General features: G+C 41.0%; 1 protein-coding gene across 23 annotated transcripts in view; it reads right to left on the bottom strand.

Annotated features, from left to right (window-relative positions):
- Window positions 1-26,309, bottom strand: part of tenm2a (teneurin transmembrane protein 2a) — a 262,652-nt gene that overhangs the window by 57,545 nt on the left and 178,798 nt on the right. For 18 of the 23 annotated variants that reach the window (XM_061787016.1, XM_061787025.1, XM_061787022.1 and 15 more), the window contains 2 exons: window positions 17,290-17,496; window positions 9,437-9,668 (listed from right to left, as the gene is read on the bottom strand). In XM_061787016.1, the coding sequence (XP_061643000.1) occupies window positions 9,437-9,668; window positions 17,290-17,496 (439 nt within the window). The remainder of the gene's footprint in view (window positions 1-9,436; window positions 9,669-17,289; window positions 17,497-26,309) is intronic. The other 5 variants (XM_061787032.1, XM_061787034.1, XM_061787044.1 and 2 more) reach the window with 1 other exon arrangement.

Raw genomic sequence — 26,309 nt, 5'->3', positions numbered from 1 at the left:
GCATTTTGTCGTATGGAATGTTAGAAAAGGCTTGATCAAGTGATATTACTCAAACAGAGAACAATAATCAGCAACAGTAGGTATGAGGAAAAACTGACCCATTATTAACCCCTTGTGAGTATAAGGCGGTACAGAAAATGGATGGATGGATGGGTTCCATAAAATAACTCCTGTGCAAATCTTGACCTCTGATGGGCAGTGTGGTGCACGCAATGAGATACAAACTTGCAGTAACAAAGAAAGTAGAAGAACTCACGATCGAATATTGTTATTATAACTCGTTTTCCATAAAGTTTGAAGAATATATGCCAGAGAGTATTGGTGTACTGCCTGTTTATGTGTTTATGCAGCATTTGTGTATCAATATGAACAACATTTTTGACTCTCTAAACTATTAATGTCTGGTTTTTATGGAACCAACACAGAAGGATGCTAGTTATGACAAGGAGGGAAAGTGTAATGACAACCATAGAACTGGAAATGTAATCAGTTGTGATGTAAGAAAACATTCACAATCATGTACTTGTCTTTAAAGTACAATATAGCTCGCCAAAAATAACTATTAAAGAGAAGGGAAAATGGAATGTACACCGGAAAGAGAGCTGTGATTCGCCTTCATGTGAAAGGACTCCCCTTCCATTCTATAATTCCAGTCAAACTTAGATTAATTCGACTTTGAATTATATTCCAAATCAGTTTTTCTTCATACCAAACTGTCACATATGTGTAAAATGAATTCCTCGTCTATCCATCCATCCATCCATTTTCTGAGCCGCTTATCCTCACAAGGGTCGTGGGCGTGCTGGAGCCTATCCCAGCTATCTTCGGGCAGGAGGCACACATAAAGAAACAACCATTTCCACTCACATTCACACCTAAGGACAATTTAGAGTCTTCAATTAACCTACCATGCATGTTCTATTTTTGGGATGTGGGAGGAAACCGGAGTACCCGGAGAAAACCCACGCAGGCACAGGGAGAACATGCAAACTCCACACAGGCAGGGCCGGGATTTGAACCACAGTCCTCAGAACTCTAACGTCTAAAAGACGCTCTAACCAGTCAACCACCATGCCGCAATTCCTCGTCTAGTGTAACATAAAACATTACAAACAAACACACACACACACACGCACGCACACAAACAAAATTCAATCTTTGGATAAGCATGTACGGCTGCTAATCCTGAGGGAGGCTTGCTAGCACCAATCGGTAGATGCTTACACAAAAAACAGCTAAAATAAAACCAGTGCAGTGTGGCTTTTTTACTAAGAATTTTGTGAGGCTAACAGAAGACATGAAAAATTTAATTTCCTGGAAAAAAAACAACAAAAAAAAACTTTTTTTACGGGTGAGGTGTATGACATGCAAGGAAAAAAATATTAGGGTCACAGGGGGCGGCACGGTGGCCGACTGGTTAGAGCGTCAGCCTCACAGTTCTGAGGTGTGGGGTTCAATCCCCGTCCCCCCCTGTGTGGAGTTTGCATGTTCTCCCCGTGCCTGCGTGGGTTTTCTCCGGGCACTCCGGTTTCCTCCCACATCCCAAAAACATGCATTAATTGGAGACTCTAAATTGCCCGTAGGCATGACTGTGAGTGTGAATGTTTGTTTGTTTCTATGTGCCCTGCGATTGGCTGGCAACCAGTTCAGGGTGTACCCCGCCTCCTGCCCGATGACAGCTGGGATAGGCTCCAGCACGCCCGCGACCCGAGTGTGGAGAAGCGGCTCAGAAAATGGATGGATGGAGGGTCACAGGGAGCTGGAGCTTATCCCAGCTGTCTGTAGGCAAATGGTGGACTACACCCTCAATCACAGGCACAGATAAGCATACACACATTCATTGAGTGGAAACTAAATCCTAGCTGCCTACGTTATCCGTGAATGACAATAATAGCATATTTTCTTGGGGGTGCTATTGGTATTCCAGTGGGAGCTATAGCAACCTCAAGCACCTCCTGGTTCTGCTCATGCTTGTCTTCTATGTACGTATAAAGTACAATGCACATGTTGCATGTCATGATTTTTTTTTTGTCTATTTAATGGACCATATTGTTAATATCGTCAGTGTTTTTTTAATGAATACTGTATGGCCTAATTTTTGTCCACAATACTAGCAGTGCATATTCATTTAAAATATGTCAGTGTTCCTTTTTCCTCCTCCTTGGCTTTAGGTGTGAAATTCCGACTAGTCGTAATCCACCGCTGTTGCTGGATTTGCTGACTGCTATTTAATATATGATTAACTAGACTCTACTGTGTGATAGGCTGTATCCTTTTGATGTCTTTAATAACTACTCATCTAAGAACAGTCAGTGAAAACAGGTGATGTGTTCAGAGCATGACGATATTGTGTGGTAATAGCATTCCACTCTATCAATTATTCAGTCAGCCTCTACTGTCTCTCGCCCTCTCATCATTGTGTGCCACTGATTGTTGGATCAGCATCCTCTTTTCCACTTTCATGGTCCTCCTTTTTACCTGTCAAGTGAGTTTCGTGACAACAAGAGAAGACTCGACAGAAAGAAGCTGAAAAAAGGCGCAGACAAAGAAACATGAGGTTACTCTCTAAAAATAGCTGCCTCTCAGTGACAAACCCATCAATATTAATATGCATGCATAAGCTTACACAAACCCAAAAGTAAGGACCCCTGTGTTTACATGCACGCACGCACCAAGGTCAACCAGCATGTGCCTTTGCTTCAACTCATTTTTACCACCCGTAATACTGCTGGCAGTGATTAAACACAATGCAACTGATTTGTGTAACAACTGGCAAATTACTTGCATTCTACATGAGACAATGCACAGTATATGAAATATATGCATTTTACTCATTCATTAGCTTTACTGCATGCAGAGGGGCCACTGTGAGCTTGGTGTGAGATGAATATATGTCTACAAGCCATACTAATTACTACTAGGAATGTAAAGTGTCTAATGTACTCTGGGGAGGTAATTGACATTGATTTATGTTGCAGAGGACCACGGAGGGTTTCTATCATAGCAGGCAGCTGGCAATCACAGCTATGTATCATTAAATTGGGTTATTTGTGTGTTCGCGTGTGTGAGTGTGCGTGTCTGTGTGTGTGCGTGCATGTGTGTGGATGTGTGTGAGCACTGTGGAATTGTCCACGTTGGTCCAGCATGGAACCGTCACACATAATTAGAGAGTGCTGACAGAGACCCCTCAGCTACACCCTTTTCCTCCCGCATGGCTAGAAGCAGCAAGTAACGACTGCTACCCCGCTGTCATCTAATGCATGCAACTCACACACACACGAGGAGCAGGCACAAACTAACTCACACACTGACACGCAGGGACTACTGCTCACGCACAAACATTCACAACTGATGTGGTTTTCTTTCATGAGATATCCCTGCATGTGCTTGAAAACACTTATCTTGCATCTGTATGCAAAAAAAATGAGAAGAATGGAGGATGGACAGGAGGCTGAAGATTAGAAGAACGGTTGATCTATTTTCAATCCTTTGCAACCCCATTGAGAGAATAGAGGACCTGGACAATTAACCACAGAACAGAGAGCGTGCTGGGTAATTAGCAGGAAGTCAAAGCTAGCATTTCCCTTGAGCGAAGACGTCTTTTGCAAACATGCACACACATCTTTATTTCTTAGTTCACAAACATGTGGTTGCTCTGGATAGTATAGTGAATCGTCATCATCAGAAGACAATTAATGAGAAGTCAACTCTGGATGGAGCCAGATCTGAGCGTTAAACAAAGGGCTCAAGGATGTCGCCCCGAGAATTGTTTCCAACCACAATTATGGGAATAGATACAAAGCAGAAGGACAGATGGATGAAGAACAATGGCCATTCATTTGATGCATGTTCTTCTGAAGGAGGACATGATTGTTTATGAGAGATCTAATACATGTTATCTCATATGGTGTTTTTGTTTTCATTGTACATACTACAATATAATAATAATGTTCAATTGGCACAGCTTGCAACTATATTATTTTTATCTGAGATAGCAACAAGATGAAATCAGAAAATAGTAAGAATATGGTGGGATACCGTACCGCTCTTTGTCAGGTCATGAAAATAAAAAAGTTGGGTTCATGTTTCAAGGAGGAGGAGAGAAGGCTGCCACAGTGCAGGCTGAGAGGGGGAGAGTGGGCGACTGTTATAAGGTGCTTGTGAAATAGCAGCGAAAAAAAGTGTCGGCGTTAAACCCTCTCATCGGGAAAAGTGTGGGTGTTGAAACACCTCCCCCACCTGACTCCACTCCAATATCAGGCCAAAGCTATTACATTTCTGTTCCATTGTTTTTGTTGCTTAGAGCAAATAATTCCGATGAGCTAAAATGGCCTCACGTTTGGGTATTATAGTGGCACCTCTTGCTTTGATGTACACTTAACAGCTGATGAATGAGTGTGTTTTTTTTGTAGTATGCTCATAGATTCCCAATTTCCATATTTCCAGTCCACATCAACCCATCAAAGTCCTTATGGCCTGAAAAACAGACATCCAAAATGCAAGAACAGATAGGATATACACGGTGGTGGATATGAATATTGTTTTGTTTTAACTGCTCCCATTTATTCATCCCCTGTAGTTCCTTAAAGTAGCAACTCCAAATCTGTCCCACAATAATGCAACTGATGGTAACCTAGCAGCCCAACCCGCTTTGGTCTCTGCTACTCCATCCAGATAAATTGAAATGTTGCACCCATCATATTGATTGTATTTCTCTCCTTGAGTTGGGGTCATGGGCGTGAGCAGGGGTATGACCTGAGAATACAGCTCAGGACTGAAAACCCATATCAGTTTCCCAAGCAAGAGATGAACCGTAAATCTGGTGTTTTTTAACAAAACACCAGCACAAATCTGAATGTGCGCTTACTTACAAAGCAAGGTTTTGCACTCTTGCTCAGAAACATACACAATGTCACACAAACTCTATAGTCTTATCTCACACCAGTAAAATAATCCATGTTCTACCCAGGCTTCCTTTTTATCTCCTCTCTCACACTCCCCAAAGAATTTACTTCTCTCACAATATTTTCTTGTCTCCCCATCTATTTCTCTCTCTCACCTCTACTGAAAACTGTATCTTCCCATTTCCTTAGCTCTCTCCCTCCTACTGTGTATTTCCAAGTTATATTTATTTTTTCTATGCTAGATCACGCCTCCTCCCTAGTCTGTTTTCATCTCTTGCTTCCATTGCCAGTCATCCAGACCCTGGGGTGTCGTGAGGTGATCAATCTTCATCCTCTCAGTGCTGTCGCACTATAGGCTCAAGCCAAAAGACACATACATGCACATAATCACAACGAGTGGATGACAAATGCCAAGATTTACATACAATTCCAATGAGGAAAGTTTGCATTCAAGTACAGAAGCACAGACACTGATAAACACACGAAGGCACACAAACATGTCATCATTACCTTATTGTTCCTTTTTATAATGAGATATGTTCCACCAATATACTTGGGGACTTTGACTTGATTGTGAGTATGTGATTGTGAAACCCCAGCCACATTCTGTCATTGCAACTGGCAACAAGGTGAAGGTATCTACTCCGTACTCCTCAGGAATGCTTCTACCTTTTCAAGGTCTAACCTACCCAAACCTACAACATGACTGAATCAACCACTGCAGATGGGACAGTAACATTGCTGTTTCTATCACACCAATACAACAGCTAGTAACCTCAATGAAAGCAGGAATAAAACCACAATTCCAACAACACTTTACCAAACCTTTCAAAATATACTGTCTCTTTGCTGGAAATACATCAAATGGGGTAAATCTCGATTCTAAGATCCAATACAAGATGATAAAAATTCTGCCTTTTGTTTATTATTGCGGGTATAGAAGGTTGGTCAAGCTGCACTCCATCAGACCAAAATATGTTTCCAATATTTCACCCTTGTAGCTAAAAAACTACTACTGCTACTTTATATGATGCAGTACAGTACAGACACACACTAAAGAGATGATCAAATCTGAGCAATGTTTTTAATTGGTGTTGTTCAATTTTACAAATGTACCTTATGTTTGGTAATATTTTGTATTTATGACAGTAACAATGACTGCAAATGACTACTGTGACTACATATAGCTTCTGCTGAAAGCCATAGTTACACCAGACATCCACATGTACACATGCATCAGTACAGTCTGAGCATAAAGCCGTGATCAGTGAAGCTGAATTAAACATAGCCAGGCCTCATTAATGTTGCAAAGGGCCGGCACACTAGGGAACACATCCAAAACCATCAGTGCTGGAAAGCCCCTGTGCCCAGCAGGAAAAACACAACTACAGCTTAAGGAGTAAATGCTCAAAAACGTGCAGATGCAAGAGAGCATACAGTATATGCTGCGTCACTCCCACCACATGCCGCACTGCAACGCCCCGCAGGAAGGCTCCGCCCCATAAGCACTCTTGTGCACAGGGAAGATAACATTTGTTGGGCTGAATGAATGGTTTCTATCACCTTCTTCTCTGCAGGTAGCACGTAGACAGAGAGCAGACTAACGGCAATGTGCTTTGAAAGTTTTTCTCATGATGAAGAGGAGGTTACATTGGAGTAGAAGGCGTTGAAATTAAAATGTCTCTCTAATGTCATTCTATTAACAAAATCAGATTATTCACTAAGTGTGTGTTTGATGGATATATGCAGCTCATATACTGTAGGAATGCATTTTCCGGTTTGCTCTTAAAGGTCCTGTATTTTGGCTATTTAGACCACCATAGAGTGACACTCTAACATGGACTTAGTATAAAAGTGTCAATTTCATCACAAAAAACACCTTGGTTTTGTCATACTAGTATGCATAAAAGGCCCCTCAGACAGCTACTTCTGTTTGTATCCACATGGTCCATATTTGGCTAAAATCGCTTCCTTTCCTCTGATTGGTTGCCTCCGTGTAGAAGACCCAGTTGTGAGCGCACACGTGTTATTATGTTGACAGTGCTGGCTCGGGAGCGGAGAGGGAGGCATCTTCGCTAGTGATGTAGGTAAGCTTGAGAAATGGTCAAATGAACAGATTTCAGACCTCTTGGCAGAAAAACGTCTGGAGCGTAGGAATGCGTGGACGATTTTAATACATATTTCACGTTTACTGAGGCACCATAAAGCCAATAAGACATCCCAAATACTAGAAAAAGTTGGTTTGGTAAAATATGGGACCTTTAATGCGATGAAATGTTTCCTGATTGAGACATTTGACGGGGCAGTGAAAAAACATTAAATACGTAATTCCTAGACCTCCCTCCTTAAACTGTATTGTTTTTTAGAGATAAAACAGTCATTTCTGACATGCAAAACTGCATCTTTTGAACACATTTTTTGTTTTTAATTAAAACTGTAGTTTAATATTTTTATCAATATTTTATTCTTTATATTTATTTATTGGATTAATGTTGTTGTGTTATTACTGTAAAATATCTGCTGCTTCTTGGCCAGGTTTGTTTTGAAAAAGAGACTTTATATCTCAATAAGCGTTTTACCTGGTTAAATAAAAACATAAAAAACTCTGTACACCACGCTGCTGTTTCTCATCCTAATATGGCCTTATTCTGCATACTTATGATCAGTGTTGGGCAGTAACGTAACAAGCAGCGGGGTTAATAGTTTAACTACATTTCTCCGTAGCATGGTCTTAAGAGAATCAAAATCTTTTTTATTGCCATTGTCAGTGAAAGATACATTCACAACTAGGATTTTTTTTCTTGGTCCGATGGTGTGACAGATGGCAACAATAAAAATACAATAAATAGGATAGTATAAATAGACTAACAAGAAAAAACTAAACAATGTGCAATAATGTTGCTGTTTGAGTTAAATAGCTTTAATGTGATGAAGCTACATCACATGACAAGGTAGCGTCTGCAGGCAGTTCTCAACCTTATAAATCCATCTCTTCTGTTACTCAGCTGGAGACGATGGCAGAGGAGGGGGAAAAGGTGTCTACATGTGAATTTCCCTGACCATACCTTAACAAATGCATTTTACGTAGCTAATTCTTACAGAAAACCTTTGTTATAAGTTCCAGTGTTTACTGTACAACCACAGAAGGAAGGTCCTGCCAACATCCAAGATGTCCAGCACAAAGTTAAGGACACACATTCTGGTATTTCCCAAAGTTCACGCAACAATCGTCAGCTAATTAGCTAGTCATCACAACTCAGTCAGCAAACATAGCGCTAGTTAGCAACATTTCTTTGGCAGCAATTCAATACAAATGTGCGTGTGTGGATTTACGTGTGTGTGTGTCTGTGCGTGTGTTTGTGAAGGGAATCTAGATAGGAAGATCAAGGTAGGAAAAATGAGATAGATGAAGTTGAAAAGTAAATTTTCAGAAATTTTTTTTTGTTTCTTGTTGTGGTCATTTTAATAATTATCTTGATATTTTATAATAAAAAAGGCTTAAATTAATAGTTGAGAATGATGACCACATCTGCAACTGTAATGATTATTTGTTTTTTATTTTCTTTTGCTATTTTATTGTAACATGCTACATTTCTCTGTTGTGTAGAGTCAGTGTAGTAAAGTTGAAGTTAATGTAGAATAACTTGTAGTTTAGCTTACTATTCTGTCCAAGTAGCTTGCCCAACACTGTTTATAATATTATACAGCATACACTCAGCTGTCACACACAAGGAAATAACAATGAGCATTGATATGTGTTTATAGAAAATGTATGTACCGTATGTATGGATTTTAATGTAAATACTCTTTTTTATATATATATTTAGTTCAAACAGTTTGTCCTGAAAGTAGTTGCTGTTCAAAAGTTATATCTTCTATTTTAACAGATTACAATGCATATGGTAGCCTGAAAGAGCCATCATCATGAAAGTAAATGGCTCTGTATCACTGGTTTTACAACACAGCTACAACTGACGTAAGTACCATACTGTATATGACAATGGCATGGAGATGGGGTTGGTAAATAATGGTCAGGGTCAAAAACTCCATGTCACTCTTTTAGTATCCTGAAGTGCAGTTTAGAGTAATAGAAGAAACATCAAAATGTTTTATTGACAAGTAATTTATTTACTTAATTTGATTAATTATAGTAAAATTGGATATCGAGAGCTAATATTGCACCAGCTGCATGACTTTGGAGGAGCTCCCTCAGTCTGAGTATGAGTGTGATCAGCTACTGATTTTTATTGTAGCTGCTTGAAAGTGTATTTTTTTTCCCCTTACAGTATTGCTGTCAATTATGTAAAACATTCTGGACCAGTACTACTTCCTCCACAGCTTTTATTATTTCTCTTAACAGTTCTTTCTAACATCATCATCCTGTGCTGACAGTGATGATGCTTAGCAGCATGTCTCTGGGCATTCATTCCTCACTATTGATTACTGGGCTGCACTTACTGCCAATGGCTGTGGATATCAACATCAGCTAAACATATTGACTAAAAATAGAAGCAAAGACAAAAATCTCTGACCTGGTTTCTAGTGGGACATTGCTGTTGAGCACCCAGCTGTCTTGGAGCTGCACAGACTCGGGAGTGGTGGGTCCGTCTCCGGTTCCAGGTGCTGGTGCGTGAATGGGGTTGCGTCCCGCTCGCAGGGTGTTTCTGTTTAGGCTGTTTGCAGACTGGTGCGACAAGGTGTGATGGTTGTGTGGAGGGGGCAGTGGAGGGCGTAGTTTGGACTGGGTGTGGTGGTTGGCGACCCCTGGAAGAAAACAAACGTTTGAACATCAAAAGAACATTCACACCAAAAATAAATTGCAGAAAGAAAAGACTGTTAGGACAACAGGTGAGTCAAACTCAGCAAGAAACCATTAGCGCTTAATGTTGGGCAATTATGGTGGTAAAGCAGGTGTCATAATTTCAAAGGTGAGAATTCATTAATACAGAATTTTCTGCAACACAGACATGAATCTAATCATCATTTAGATGCACTTTCATCTTTAAATATTGTGTCCAATGTTTAACAGCTCTTTAACTTCAGAGGTAAAGTGTGTGTGTGTGTGTGTGTGTGTGTATGTGTGTTTTTGTGAGCAACATTATAGCACTCAGCATAGAACGCTCCCTCTCTCATCCTTGCTCTTAGACTTGGGCGAAACATGTCAGCTAGAAAACAATACTGGCCGTTCCAGCACTGAGCTAATGGACTGTTGAGTGAGAGCGGTTGAAAAACAAACCTAGATGACCCATTCATACATCCCATTTCGGTCTGAGGCTCTGTGTGTGCGTCAGAACCAAGAGCTTGTGTATTTGTGCATAGAAATCAATAAACCACATATTGTACAGTAAGGGCATGCTTCACAAACAGATGCACATTCACAACTGATCAAGAATAAGCCATATGCAAAATATAATCAACAGAAAAAAAAAAAACCTTGATATCACTGATTTACTACGAAGTCAGATAAAGACATGATGGGATTATTGAATCAACTGTGATACAATTGACTGAACTTTCCACGCGCATTGTTCGTTCTCATGATTGAACACATCTAAGCAGATAACACATTATAATGAGTCTATTTGCACGTTACCTTCCTAGTAGAAATCAAAAGACAAGACTCAGTTCATATAGTAGATGCAACATGTAGCGGCATCAAATAAATCTTTTGGAACACAGTCACATATGGTCTCTTTTACTGATCATCTCTTCCTGAATTTGATGAGAGAAAAAAAAGACAAAAGAGGAGGGGAAATGAATTTGCTGCTTCTCTTCTTCAGTATTTGTTATTAATAATTCTTCCTGAATGAGCATTCAGAGCAGATACGGGGCAGTGAGCTCTCTTGTAATTCCAGCTGCTTGAAAGGTGACCTGCTTCCACCACCATTGTAGGGGCCACCCACATGCCACTGAGGAACATATGCTTGTGAAACGAGAGACGAAGAGAAGGAGACACTAGGAAGATGGAGGAGGTCTCACCTATTCTGAACAACAGAGACATAAAACATCTGTTTGCACTTGCAAAGGTGCTCTTGGGAGAAAACCCACCCACACACACACACACACACCTACACACACATACACACACACACTTATGCAAACATACACACACGAGAACCTGAAAGACAATTTATGATAAACTCTTGCATCGAACATGCAGAGAGTGTAAATTCATATTAAAATAGGCAAACGTTTCTTGTCCTCTGATTGTCCTATTTTGTCTTATATCATTATATTTTTTCCCTTGTTGTTGGTGTCCTTTACTGATTTATAAAAGCATCAGGGATAAATGTTGCTCGCTAAAAGCCTTTGATAAATACATTTGGTGACTCTGCCTCTTTGCAACAGCGCTATAAATGTGAAATAGCACCTCCTTGCACCCTATCTGCACAAATACTTATTTGGACCAAGAAAAAATATGTTGTTGGCATAGATAAAAACTCCTGGTGACACAAAAAAGCAATAATGCATTCCCTCACACTGCCTTGCTCTCACTCTCTTATTTACATGTGCAAACAAAAAAAAAATATTGCTGTAAATATTGATCATATTTTTGGTATCTAATTTTTTTATTTACATAAATATTGCAGCAGCAAGTGGCACAGTGGACGACTGGTTAGAGCGTCAGCCTCACAGTTCTGAGGAGCGGGGTTCAATCCCCGGCCCCGCCTGTGTGGAGTTTGCATGTTCTCCCCGTGCCTGCGTAGGTTTTCTCCGGGCACTCCGGTTTCCCCCCACATCCCAAAAACATGCATTAATTGGAGACTCTAAATTGCCCGTAGGTGTGACTGTGAGTGCGAATGGTTGTTTGTTTGTATGTGCCCTGCGATTGGCTGGCAACCAGTTCAGGGTGTACCCCGCCTCCTGCCCGATGATAGCTGGGATAGGCTCCAGCATGCCCGTGACCCTAGTGAGGAGAAGCGGTTCAGAAAATGGATGGATGGATGGATGGATTGCAGCAGCATAGTGGAATAATGGTAAGCACATCTGCTTCACAGTAGGGAGGTCCCAGGATGGAATTTTGGCTGCGGTCGTCCTTTGTGGAATTTGCATATTCTTCCGAATTTGCAAGGTTTTCTCTCGGTACTTTGGCTTCTTCCCTCATTGCAAAAAAATGCTTCTTCGGTTAACTGAAGACTCTAAATTGTCCATAGGTGTGACTGTCAGTTTTTTTAAAATATACCATTCCAACTGCTCACAAGACAAAACAAACAAAAAAATAATCTACCAAATTATTAATTTATTAATCTCATTAGGGAAATGTGGAATTTTCCACAGTTGAGTTTACTGAGGAGAAATTACGTGTGATTGTTTTTTGCTAAATGAATAAGATACATTAATGACTCATTGGCAATGTGTTGCAATGTTTTATCGCCGACACACACGTATAATTAAATGCCTCACTGACTTTACCCGGGTTTTACAACCAGAGACTAATTGCTTTTTTTGTTGTTGTTTTTTTTCTCAACTTCGACACACGCAAGGGAATTATTTCAAAGAAATGAATGAACGGCCAAACTATAAATATAGAGAGCTGAGATAACGTTCGTCTGTCTGTATAAGTGACAAGGCCGACACAAGTAAATATTAATTTATTTTTCTTCACCCATACAGAACCACTGAAAAGAAAACATCAGATTAACAACCGGAGCAGAGGCACTGCAAAGGAACAGTACACTTGGAGTAAATGATTCTGATAAAATAAAGATAGCAGACTGATCAATTTGAACTGTCCACTTACTAAAGTATAAGCTGCAGGTAGGCTAAGAGGTTGTTTAACCAGAAAGTCAGTTTGACAAAAGACAAAACATCTTGGTAAACAGAGCAAATAGGGAGCCGCTAGATCTCATTTTATTCCTCCGTCTTACTGTATCTCCATTTGTTTTCTCTCTCTTTCACTCACTGGGCAAACAGCAAAATATTTTCTCAACAATCTCTATTGGTTTTTCTGCCTCACCAAAAGCTCAGCGCTCCTCTGACTGCTTTGTGGACCGACCCAGTTTATTCCCGCCACGTTCCTGGCACCCAACAAACGGGACGATAGCTGTAAACCACAGGGTTTGGCTCCGGTTAATCCCTGGAAGTTCATTATGTCCCCCAATTCAAAGGACACTCATTCAGCAGAGCAGCATTAGCCTGCTAACCTGCCACCCCTGTAAAGAACACCTTCTTCTGTGTGTGTGTATGTGTGTGTGTGTGCTTGCGTGTATGTGTGTGTGAGTGTATTGCCAGCTGGCTGCAGCAACCAGCTGAGGCAGTTTGTTTTGCAGCCCTGAATAGGCAATGTGTTTATTGACATTTACTGTGGTTAACAGAGAAAAGTTGCTGGGTAGGACATGTGTGTGTGTGTGTGTGTGTGTGTGTGTGTGTGTGTGAGAGAGTTTGTGTGGAGGGGGTGGAGTGGGTGGTGGGGGGGGGGGGGGGGGGGGATTGGGTGGCAGAAATGCCCACTCAGCAGTTAAGCGGGATCATTACAGGGCTGTACCACCCCCATCTCCTCAGTGCCTACCCTCTCTCTGTCCTTTTCACTCAATTTCTTAATTTCTTTACCTCATTTGTCACATCCTCTGTTTCAATCCCTTCTTTAACAAAAAAAGTTATTTAAAAAAAATTTGACTAACCGGTTCGAGAGCCATCTAGTTGCTGGCAAGATTAAAAATCCACCTTGAGCTGATTTGGTTTGATCTTAAACGTTCCTCTGTGCATTAAATAATTTAAGCAGTACAATGGCAATGAAACACGCAAATACACACGCACACATGCACATACATGCACACATGCACATACACGTGCACACACACACACACACACACACACGCACACACACACACACACACACACACCGCCTCTGCCTTGGCTAGTCATCTCTGTCTAATTAGGAGGCAATAATCCACTAGAGAAGAGTCATCACGTTCAGCCAAAAACAAACTATGAGCACAAATCCAAGGGTGTATTTAACCCACACTCACACACACACACACACACACACACACACACACAGATTTAAACGCATAAGCGCCATAACGGGAATGTCACCCTTGCATGAGCACAATTAGAAAAGATACGATTCGTGCACAATAAGAGAACATTTCTTTGGTTTTCCTTTTTTTCTGTATATTTGTTTCAACAAAGTCATGAAACATTTATTACGTTAGCAGTGACTTTAAGGTGACATCCCTGGCAGCAGAAGGCTAGTCACTTTGGGGCTAAAAATAACTTAGCTTTCCCCCATGCATAATGAATGGCGAGAGACACCGCTAACGTTAGCTCTTTCCAGGAGTGATCTGCTATGCTCCGTTTGGCCGTCTCAGCTCTCCTGGCATTCTGGGGAAATGTTCCCAGACAGGTGCTCTGAGCCAGATATTATTCCCATATAAACATTCGCAAACCTAATTCACAGCCAATCCACAGTTGTGTTTCGTTCCATTCAGCTGCCATGCTTGACTAAAAACACAAGTCATGTCTGTTCACCTGTTAGCTTTGGTAATGGCAGACTACTTTGCCAATCTACACAACCACACACACACACACACACACACACACACACACACACACACACACACACACACACACACACACACACACACACACACACACACACACACACACACACACACACACACACACACACACACGCGCAGACACACCTAAACAGTATGTAGCTTCCTGCAGGATTAGCTCACCGCGGTCAGTTTCTGCTTGGCCTGGTCAGGCTCATTTCCTTCTCAGCGTCCACTCTCAACACGACCACATCCAACACACATATGGCGCAGGCCCTCATTCATGCAGACAGACATGCAGTCACATGCGGAGTGTTTTATTTAATTGCAGCCATTTACAAGTCCTCCAACATGCCAGGGTAGTGCCAGGCTGCCACTCTAAACTCATTTAGAACACATTATAGACAACCAGAGCCGTTGACTCTCTCTGTAGTCATTAGATTGGCAGCTTTTCTCAATATTGTTCTTCCCAACATTTGAGCACCTCCCAGGATAGCCTTTGTTATATATATTGCCCCTTAGACTTTTTTTTCTTAGATGTTTTTTTTTTTCATTACATTCCGGTTATCTTAAAATTGTATTTGTTGCGTTTGTTTATTCAGTCTTTTAATGCTTTTATGAAAGAAGTCATGCCCTGTGATTGGCTGGCAACCAGTTCAGGGTGTACCCCGCCCCCTGCCCGATGATAGCTGGGATGGGCTCCAGCACGCCCGCGACCCTAGTGAGGAGAAGCGGCTTAGAAAATGGATGGATGGATGGATGGATGAAAGAAGTCATATTAAACAACTTCACAAAGTTTGTCGCCCTTGCTTGCTGCCTCTATGTTCATAAGTTCACCCGAGATTTGAAAGAGGCCCAGAACAAAAAAGTGTGGGTGTAAGTGAAAAAGCACAAGAGATTGAGCGAGTGCCTTTGAGCCTCACTTTCCCTCTTTGCCAGTGTCTGCCATTAGGGTTTCAGTGGCAGAGTGAATTTATTTGCTGTGCGGTTACTGGGCTAATGATTGATGTTGCCCCAGCAAACAGTAAACCAATTAGAAGGCCGATGTAACGTCATTTTAAAAGCCTCCTAATCACGTTCTTCTTGAACCTGGGACCCCGGCCTACCCTAATGAAGATTTATACTGGATCAAAGGAGAGCCTAACACCATTAACAATAGATTGTATTCCACCAAAAATCACATTAGGACTTTCCCTTTCTCTCCCATCAGACCTCTGCTAAATATATCTGCTGATTACGAGTGCAGAGGAACAGAGGAATGGAGAAACAGGGGTGGAGAGACAGAGGTACATGAAGATAGCTATAGTTGGCCCACAGTAACTAACTGTTGAGACAAATGTGAATGCTGATGTACATCACTGTAGTTGCGTGTGTTCATGGGAGGGAAATAAATGGCTCCAAGTTGCTGATACCAGCAGACTGGGCCTGTAACGGCCATCAAGAGAATTTCGAGTGAGCTTGGAGTTGAGAACACCTAATTTAATATTCTTTTGTAACAATTATTTAGTTTTTAAATTCATCACATCCTTACATGGGCGGCACGGCGGTTGAGTGGTTAGAGCATCAGCCTCACAGTTCTGAGGACCCGGGTTCAATCCCCGGCCCCGCCTGCGTGGAGTTTGCATGTTCTCCCCGTGCCTGCGTGGGGTTTCTCCGGGCACTCCGGTTTCCTCCCACATTCCAAAAGCATGCATGAATTGGAGACTCTAAAATTGCCCGTAGGTGTGAATGTGAGTGTGAATGTTTGTTTGTTTGTATGTGCCCTGCAATTGGCTGGCAACCGGTTCAGGGTGTACCCCGCCTCCTACCCGATGATAGCTGGGATAGGCTCCAGCATGCCCTCAACCCTATTGAGGAGAAGCGGCTCAGAAAATGGATGGATGGACATCCTTACATTTCATTCTGTGCAGAAATACTCATGGCATACTATAAAAATATCCATTTTCCATGCCACTTATCCTCACTAGGGTCGCGGCCGTGGTTTAGCCGATCTAAACTGACTCTGGGCGAAAGGCGGGGTATACTCTGAACTGGTCACCAGCCAATCGCAAGGCACATACAGTATACAGTAAACAAACAACCATTCACACTCACATTCACACCTAAGGCCAATTAAAAATAGTGTCTTCAGTCAACCTAGCATGCATGTTTGTGGGATGTGGGAGGAAACCGGAGTACCCGGAGAAAACCCACACAAGTACGGGGAGAACATGCAAACTCCACACATGAGAGGCTGGATTTTAACATAGCACCTCAATGGCAGAAAAACTAGTTGCTGAGACCTGGATCACTGCTTTCAATTTATTTATTCAGTTTTAAAACTGTCCTGTTTAGCTGTTAGGTCAAGCAGCAAAAATGTCACTTGTTTTTACACACATATGCAAACTTGTTGGTATCCTTTTCGTAAAACAACAACAACAACAAAACAAATAATCCCACCACGGTCAGTGAAATAACCGGCGGAACCAAGAACCAGGAATTTTTTAAATTAACAAAATAAAATTGTGGGGGACCATTTTACATGGTTAAGAAAAAGCAATGTTTAATTTTTGTTGTGTCACTTTATTACTCAAAAACATACAAAAAAGATCTCAAAGACGCAGACTCTAGTTCTACTATTATCTCATAGATCACAAATTGAACACAGATTAGAATCTTTAATTTGTTATTGTTTTAGAAATAATACTGTATATCTTAATTTTCATTATTCTCATGCCTAGAGAAGACACATGATAAAAACACAATGTCAAGCCACAGATCACCCAACATACAAAATGGACCAGCAAATGCACACAAAATGACATAATGCAAGACTGTGATGGATGAAGTGACTGTATTAATAAAATTAAAGAATGATGGTGCATATGAGTGGGTCGCTTTCTTACCCGTGGAGGACGGCTGGGCCCGGAGCAAATATGAGTCTTCTGGGTGGGGCTCCAGGTGAGAATGGGTGGAGTTTTTCTCCAGGAGGGGAACCTGGCACTCCCTGATGGGCGGAGACGGGCCAGGGGATGGGTGATGTGGGGCGGACGAGGAGGACGGATGGGACGGAGGGAGGAGGGAAGAGGAAGAGGTTGGAGGCATTGGGCGACCTGGAGGATGGAAGAAGAGAAAAGGCGAATGGTGAAAGTTAGACAAAACAGATGGTGATGACTGACAGTGATGTAGTTTGCCTGTTAGATGTTGATCAGAAAACCAAACATTGTTGCAGAGTAACATTCATTCATTCATTCATTTTCCGAACTGCTTATCCTCACTGGGTGCTGGAGCCTATCCCAGCTATCTTCAGGCGAGAAGCGAGGTACACCCTGAACTGGTCGCCAGCCAATAGCAGGGCACATATGAACATACAACCATCCACACTCACATTTACACCTAAGGGCAATTTAGAGTCTTCAATTAACCTACCTTGCATGTTTTTGGGATGTGGGAGGAAACCGGAGTGCCCGGAGAAAACCCAGGCAGGCACGGTGAGAACATGCAAACTCCACACAGGCGGGGCCGGGATTTAGGACCCCGGTCCTCAGAACTGTGAGGCTAATGTGCTAACCAGTCGTCCACCGTGCCACCCCAAAGTAACATTATTAAAAAATAAAATAAAAAATCAGCAACACCATGTACTTGAGTGTATAAATAAAAAGTTGTAACAAGGACTATTTAAAAGCGCAAATGAAAACTGTTGACCCAGTGAGAAATGAAACACAAACTCACAAACTGTCAGGCAACCCTAATTAAACAAATGTTAGTCCATCCAAAGTGCATGCATGACAAATAACCCCATGCTGTACAGTACGTGCATTTTAGCAACAAATCTACGGCAATTCATTGACAAATGTCTGCGCTTCTTGCCTAATGTCTTAAATTTTTAATTTGTCAAAGGAAGAATGTGCTATTTCCTTTTTGCTGGAATAGGATGATGGGATTTGAGTTTTTATTAGGACCCACATCCTTTGCACAATTGTTCTCTACATGGATAAGACACACGAATAGCCACTCTTTAAATAGCCAGAGCCCTGGGACGTGTGGACAGAATCAGGCTGTCCCGTACACCAGAGAGACAAAAGAGGGATAGAGAGAATCACTCTACTCTCCAAAGGTTTGGAAATCAAGGACAAAGACAAATCTAATAAATTCTATTTAGAGACAGCTCAAAATATAGAATAATTATGTCTGCCATATTTGTCGCTCAATCAATCAACAAAACTGTAAAAATGAGGCCACAGAGTTCAGCTAATCCACTAAAGAACTCAGGTTATTATCACCACTAATTAAATAGTCAAACAGAGACACAGTGACAATGATAATAATTTATTTTCACTTGATTGCAACAATCAAAATGATAGCCTTTGGCTCCAACTGAGTTTTCTCTTTATGGCTTTACAAAACAAACCTTTCTCAGTAGTGTTTTGTCCTGCACTTTTGAAAGCTTAAATGTGTGGGGGTTGTAAAGAGAAAAAAAAAATCTTATTGTGAGCTTGATTTTTAGTTAATCACTTTTCATGCATTCATCTTCTGTCAGTTCACAGGGAACAGAGAGGTTACAATGGATGACCTTGGTTTGTCTCTTCTTCCATTATTTTTCTTTTTTTAACAGAAGAAAGCAGAACATACAGCAAGAAGAAAGAGGCATTACTCTATGACGAAAAAATGGCCATGGATATGAATGCAATAATCAATGCTTGTTTGTCTATATGTGCGCTGAGATTGGCTGGTGATCAGTTCCCTGTGTACTCCGCTTCTCTCGCCAAAAGTCATCTTAGGTTCATTGAAGACTTTAAATTGTCCATCGGTGTCAAAGCTTGCTGTCCTTTTGTGCCTTTGACCATTTAGTATCCAAAAACATATAGATTTTTTTTCAAGTATTTCTTTTAAATAGAGACAGTGAAGTCCATCGGGCAGCAGTAGCTCATCTGTAACGATCTCCACTTTCGTACTGGGGTGTCACCACACAGGTTCTGCCTCTAGTTCTACTATAATCAGAATACAAAATCTTATAATGAAAACAATATATATATCATGTATTGATTGAATTTACTTGTATAGACTGAGACTCTCCCCCCCCTCCGTGTGCAATATAGTGTCATGAAACGGTGGAGGATATCAACACAGACTAGTTGGAGAGAGTCTCATCACCGTGAGGTGCATTAATCAATATACAGTGGGTGCCATCATGGCTTTCTAGAGATACATCTGATAGAAGAGGAGCCAGAGTGTTGCTTCTGCCCCAGCTTAGAGCCGTGTGTCATGGAAACCAGAGCTGGCATCAATCCCCGGCTAGGCATTAACTGCACCCCAGAGAGAGGACCAGCTTTTTCTTCTTCTGTATATAGCTATGTGTCTGCGCATGTGCGTGTGTGTGTGCGCATGTGTGTGTGTGTGTGTGTGTGCACATGTGTGTGTGTACGCAAGTGTGTGTTTGCATTGTGCGTTTCCGGTCAATTTCATTACTGCAAACTGAGAAAAATGGATCAACAGTGGCAAAGCAAACATTGGTGGTGTACATGAGGGATTAGATGGGAGGGAATGTGACAGACTGATGTAAGGGCAGGGGGGCAGTGGGTGGTGGTTATGCAAGGGTCACAAGGTCAACCAGAAGAAAGGAGAGCACACAGAGAGATGAATGGACTGAAAAAAGGATGGGAAAACAGACATTCGAGAATTTATTTTTAACAAAAAATAAAGCAAATTGAGACGGAAAGCAATGAAGGACGGTAATTAGGCAATAATGAATGGATCAGGAAAGACAGGAAAAATGAATGAAGAGGTAAGGAGGGAATAAACAACCTTTACTTATGTAAAAAAGCAATTGATAAAAAAAAAATAATCAATCCCGCCCTTCGACTGACGTTTGAAATGGGATTACAGCTATTTGCATATTTTACAAGCACTCTAATGAGGCTGTTGGTGACAACATGCAGTGGTAAACATCTGTGTGTGTGTGTGTGTGTGTGTGTGTGTATGTGTGCGCGCCCGCGTGCATGTATAGCAGCACTCTTCCAAGCCTGCTTTACTTCTGCATGCTACTAATACATGTGTACACAATTACACGTGCCTGAACTCACATGTGTAAGGTTATGTATTTTCTAGGGTAGTTATTAATATTTTAAACCACTTTAATTACAAAAAAAGACAAAAAATGCTATAGTTGGCCAAAAGCAATTAAGGGAAATTTAATCTCTTTAGCAATTATGCTGTAGGGCATCCTTAACTCAGCCATTTCTGCCCGCTACATTTTCGAGAAAGGTCAGTGAAAATTGGTTTGTGTTATTAGAACAAAAGCTTGGCAATGAGCTCACGTGGTTCTCTTGACAATCGGATCGTTGCCATCGCCTCCCTGGCCATCTGTATGTATTTCTCCATGACAGGCATTTCTAAAATCCAGTGTTGATTAGTGTGACGACTGAGTGCACTATAAAGGAGGAAAAAAATTATTCCTGTAGCTTTTGTTCTAAAGAGCAGCCCCCTGAGTGATAGCAATGCAACAATGAAGCATGATAGCCCTTAACTTTTGTATACAAGATTGTTTCTCCAACTCTGCTGTGGCATTACACAGGCTTAATTCCGCTCATTGACTCTACAATGATGTCTCTCTTCCCTGTCCTTGTGACTATTTCTGTCCCTCCTTTACCTCCTCCCACCCACCTCGGTTTATCCATCCATCCACCCATCTGGCTGAGGTGAGGACTGGTCGGCTGAGGAAGGCGTCGGGAGGGTGGAGGGATGGAACGACAGCTGGAGCCCCGTCAGAAAAGGATAGACAAATTACCCCTCTAACGAGAGTCGTTCATCATCTCTGCATCTACCCCATATTTCCTCCCAGCCTTGGCTCCACACCTGGATACCAGCACTGGAAAAATAATCCCATAACGTGACTCTTGATGCTGCTCTTATTTCACCGCTATTGGTGTGCTGTTTAGTCAATCTGTTCACGATTCAATTAGGGAAATAATAATGAGGAGATAAGCGGACGATGGGAAACAGTTCAATGAATTGTGCACAGGAAGAAGGGGAAAAAGTGGACCGGGCACACCTATGCTGGCACATGTTGAGAGCCATTACCACAGCTGCTGTCAGCACAGATGTTAGACTGAGGGGGAGCTGTCAGTCAGTGGCTGCAAACATGCAGTGTATATGACATCTCTTCCACCTCATCTTCATCACTTTATTTATCTCCTATTCATGCCTTTTCTTGATATCTAATAGTGCGGTAAGATGCACACCTGTCGTGTGACTGAGTGCAACAATGGACGCCACATATTGCAGCTGTCAATAAGTGTTTCCTGTCTGATTTTCCAATCTCGAAAGTGTGCTGTCACAACCCCAGCCTCTTTCTGTAATGAGTGCCACTGCAGAGAACGAGGGAAAAATAAAACAAATAAAGAGAGGACAGAGAGATAAGAGCGTGATTCAACAGACTTGTGCTTGTGCAACAGACAGCGCTTTAATTAATAAAGTTGGGCTTTTGCAGCCTAAAGATACGATTGTATCACCAGCTCTGTCTTTGATGTGCAACGCAGTCTGGGTTCTTCTCTGGCCTCAAGCTTCCCTCTTCCTCTCTTTCATCTCGCTTGCATTACGCCATCACCCCAAAAGTATGCAGCGCCTCTTTCAAAAAACATACCAGCAAAGTAGTCTTCACACAAAGCCTGCTGATGAAGCAGGAGCATGAGAAAACGCTGCATAGATATAAAACAGAATTTTTCGACAGTTTTTTTTTTTTCTTTTCCTCGGACGTATCATTTACAAGTATCACTGGTCTAAGTCAAATTACTTTTATGTATTTTTTTGGGAATTAATTAACAATTAATTTGTTAATGCCTTAAATTCCCACTTATACTGTATATATATTACAAATCATCCACTGTGTAACCTGGGATGTTTCTCCTCCTCCAATTGCTGGCAACTGTTAGCTGGCCAATTAAAGTGGTTTCAAGCTACCCTACACACTCTTCTACATTTCAACCTCAGTGGTGCTGGTGTCATTGCTGTTTGTTGTTTGGATGCTAAATAAAATTAAGGATGAATGCAAATAAGAGGAAATTATTTTTTTGTTTGGTTTATTCCTCCAAAAAATGTTAGATTTTTGCTTCATGTTAGTTTTGTGAATTATGCCTTTTTATTTCTTTATTCAAAGTAATCAGGGAACGATACAATGTACCAATCTGTCAACTCACCATCTGCTGCAGATATCAGGATGCTTTGGATGAATAAAAATGGTATTACAGTTTATCATGACAACTGATACTGTAACTAGACAACATTTTGCGAAAATTAGTTATTTACTTAGTAAAGTAAGTATCTGAGATAAGTAGCTATCACACGTAGCATATGAATGATGATTACTTTGGGTGTCCAGGAGCATTCTACAGCAATCTGAGGCACATTCATTCTACTTGTCTACTTCCAGTATCTGTTCAAATGGCAGCACTTTTATCTTGAGAAGAACAGAGCAAAGGCAAAAACACAACCTTTTGACCTCGGTGCACAAGCACAACCCAGCACCTCTCTGCATCTGCTAATTGAAACATGCCTTCTTGTTGCTGGGAAGAGTGTGTGCGTGTGTGTGTGTGTGCGCATAGGTTTGCGTGTACGTGTGTGTGTGTGTGTGTGTGTGTGTGTGTGCGTGTGTGTGTGTTCATGGTTACACGTTAGGATGCTACAACACACTGTCCATTGTCAGATGTCCACTGCGTATCTCGGGGCAACCATGATAAATGCATTACCATATAAATTACATACATGTTGTTGCTGCTGCTGTGGATTGATGGCATTGTTATGGATTACAGCTTTGGACCTTAATTGAAAGCAGTCAAAATAAATAGCCTCCTCTAAATGCAGCCACATACACGGGTGCAAGAAGATGCACATTCTCCTGTAATTGTGCATTCGTGTGCATGTCATTCACACACAAACTTGAACATGTTCAGGTGCAGAGACAGTCATCCTCAGCTTTACCTCTAAACATGCTCTTTACTAACTCAAAGGATCTGCAAGAGAGTCATCATCTGTGTGTACGTGTGTGTATTTGTGTGTGTGTGCATGTTTATGTGATTGTGTGTGCGTATGTGCATGGTGACAATTCATATGCGGAGGGATGTTGCTGAGGTCAATGAACCTGCTATTTATAACTATGCAGTAATATAAATAAAAGTAAAATCTCAATGTAAAGTACATTTATAATTACCAAATGGTAACTCTTTTTTTTTTTTTAATAAACTTGTTATTTCCAAGTATGATACTCCACTGATCAGTCACTTGTGCCTTTTGTATACAAGGTGAGGCAAATGATTTTAGAATTTTGAATGAATGTTGAGTAAATAATGTAACCTAATGCTCCAGTCATGTTAAAATTGTGCTTTTGTGGCTAAATATCTTTGTATTTATTTTTATTTTTTTATTTATTTTTTCAGCTCAGCATCCACGGCATAGAATGTTTGCCCATGTGGTGCAATTATGCAGGCTGTACAGATCTCCCAGGTGCAGGTACCTATATGAAACATGTCCTATTCAACTGTTGTTACATTTTCAAACATTTATTATTGTTATTATTATTTTTTACTAAAATTCTCTCATGAGGGCCATTAAAATGTCAGGTGTAAATTTGTATGAGATTAAAGTTATGCATCATGGAAGCTTCCATGTTTTCTCGAGAGAAGAGATGAGTGACACATTCAAATGCTGTTTGGCTCCATGGAGGTAGTTCTCTGTTTTGGTACTTTGTGGAGATGCCAACCAAACAACAGAAACATGTCTCCAGGCTTAGGAATGCTGTCTTACATTTAAATTGTGTCGGGAGTATTTGTTAGTATGTTCTTCTTTTTTTCAGATGTTGCAGAATCTAAAAGCCGAAAACAATAAATTATTTTTGATGCTGCTAAATCTAGCAATCCAGAGAGGGAAGGACTGCAAGCCAAACAATCACATTGGTGCCTACTTTAAAACAACCTATTAGTGTACAAAATGTGCACTGAAGGTACCATTGTTCGTTACAGATAATGGACCCTAATGGGCATGCACAACTTAGTACTCCAACACAATAGTTTAATTACAAATTTTTTTGCCTTTACAAAAAAAATGAAAAACATTTTGGTTCCCTCCCATCGGGGACCTATTTAACAGCATATTTTTTACTTATTATTAATCTTTATCTCTGATTTATTTATCTTTATTATTTACAGTATTTGTGTGTGTGTGTGTGTGTGTGTATTTACCCCTTTCATGTCGCTAAATAAGTTAAATATCCATTCATCCATTTTCTGAGCCGCTTCTCCTCACTAGGGTCGCGGGCGTGCTGGAGCCTATCCCAGCTGTCATCGGGCAGGAGGCGGGGTACACCCTGAACTGGTTGCCAGCCAATCGCAGGGCACATAGGAACAAACAACCATTCGCACTCACAGTCATGCCTACGGGCAATTTAGAGTCTCCAATTCATGCATGTTTTTGGGATATGGGAGGAAACCAGAGTACCCGGAGAAAACCCACGCAGGCAAGGGGAGAGCATGCAAACTCCACACAGACGGGGCCGGGGATTGAACCCGGGTCCTCAGAACTGTGAGGCTGACGCTCTAACCAGTCGGCCACCGTGCCGCCTAAGTTAAATATATTGCATATAATATTACCAAGCCCATTAAAAAAATTAAGCCTAAAGGACCACATGAGAAAAACAACATTTCTCTTTGACAGGAAAAAGAGAGTTTTATAATCCCCATGAGGTACAGATTCAGTGCCCAGCTATATGACTGCAAGCACATCTTTATTAAGGCACACGGTAACGTTGGCAAGTGAGTGTTTATTAACAGCAATCAGCAATTCTGCCCATTCAGCCATTAAAAATCAAATGCATACCAAATAAGTCTTACAAATTAATAGGAAAACGTGACAAAATGAAAGAGGGAGCAATGTAAGAGATTGCAAGTGATTATTTGTTTGCCTATAAAAGCACACACCGGGGACATTGTGTCCTTGTGCAGGTAAAATGAGAATTGTATGTTGCTATGATCTCATGAATGGATTCCATTTAAGTGAAGATTGCATGTGACACTATGTGAAGTTGGTGTGAGGGGCTCAGTAAGCACTTTCACTGTCGATTAAAAAGAATGCGCCCAAAAATGGAACAAATGTGATCAGCATGCACAAGCTGTATATAGACGCTCAGGATGGCCCGTTGCTGAGGATGGGGGGGGGGGAATATTTCCGCTCTTTGATGTTTACATCTTTTTTTAGTATCAACAGACTAATAAGAAAGAAAGAAAAAAACATCGTCAAGTATATTGACTCAAACTAGCTTTCTTTTGAACTGTGTCTCTTGCAGTGATAGATTGGAATGAATGACTCAGACTTTTGCATTGCAGATGTGTATATGCCTTGGAGTTGTCTTTGTTATTGATTAAATACAGACACCGGTGTGTCTGCCGTCTGAGACACACCTTGTACAGTCCAGATTCAAGATGCAATTAAAACAGCATGGCACAAATAAAGAAGTACAACTTTAAATAATTAGTGCATTAATAGAGGCTCTCCAAATTGATAAGATTTGTTCGTTCAGGAATTATTCTTGCAACTTGTAATCACATTTGTGGTTAATGTTTATATTTTTAAAGCAAATTAGCGTGAACTAACTGTTCATAGATCTAAATATACAACATAAGACTCAAATTGTTTTACAGTTTTGACTTTTGACTAACTTTTAATTGGTTAAGTCAGTTTAATAGCTTTCTTGATTACTTCCACAGACCTTAATTAGCATAGTTTTATTATATTATACTCTCAATTTATTTTCCAGTTAGTTGCACTGTGGATTTAGAGGATTTGATTTTCTGGAATGTCATCTTGTTGCCAATGTTATGGGGTTTTTGAGGGGCCCTCAGACAAATCCTGTACCTTGAGCCCTTCATTACTTGGGGGG

This window comes from Phyllopteryx taeniolatus, chromosome 10 (assembly GCF_024500385.1).
Source record: "Phyllopteryx taeniolatus isolate TA_2022b chromosome 10, UOR_Ptae_1.2, whole genome shotgun sequence".
Lineage (NCBI taxonomy): Eukaryota > Metazoa > Chordata > Actinopteri > Syngnathiformes > Syngnathidae > Phyllopteryx > Phyllopteryx taeniolatus.
The sequence above is the reverse complement of the archived record's forward strand: the minus strand, read 5'-3'. Positions and strand labels throughout refer to the sequence as shown.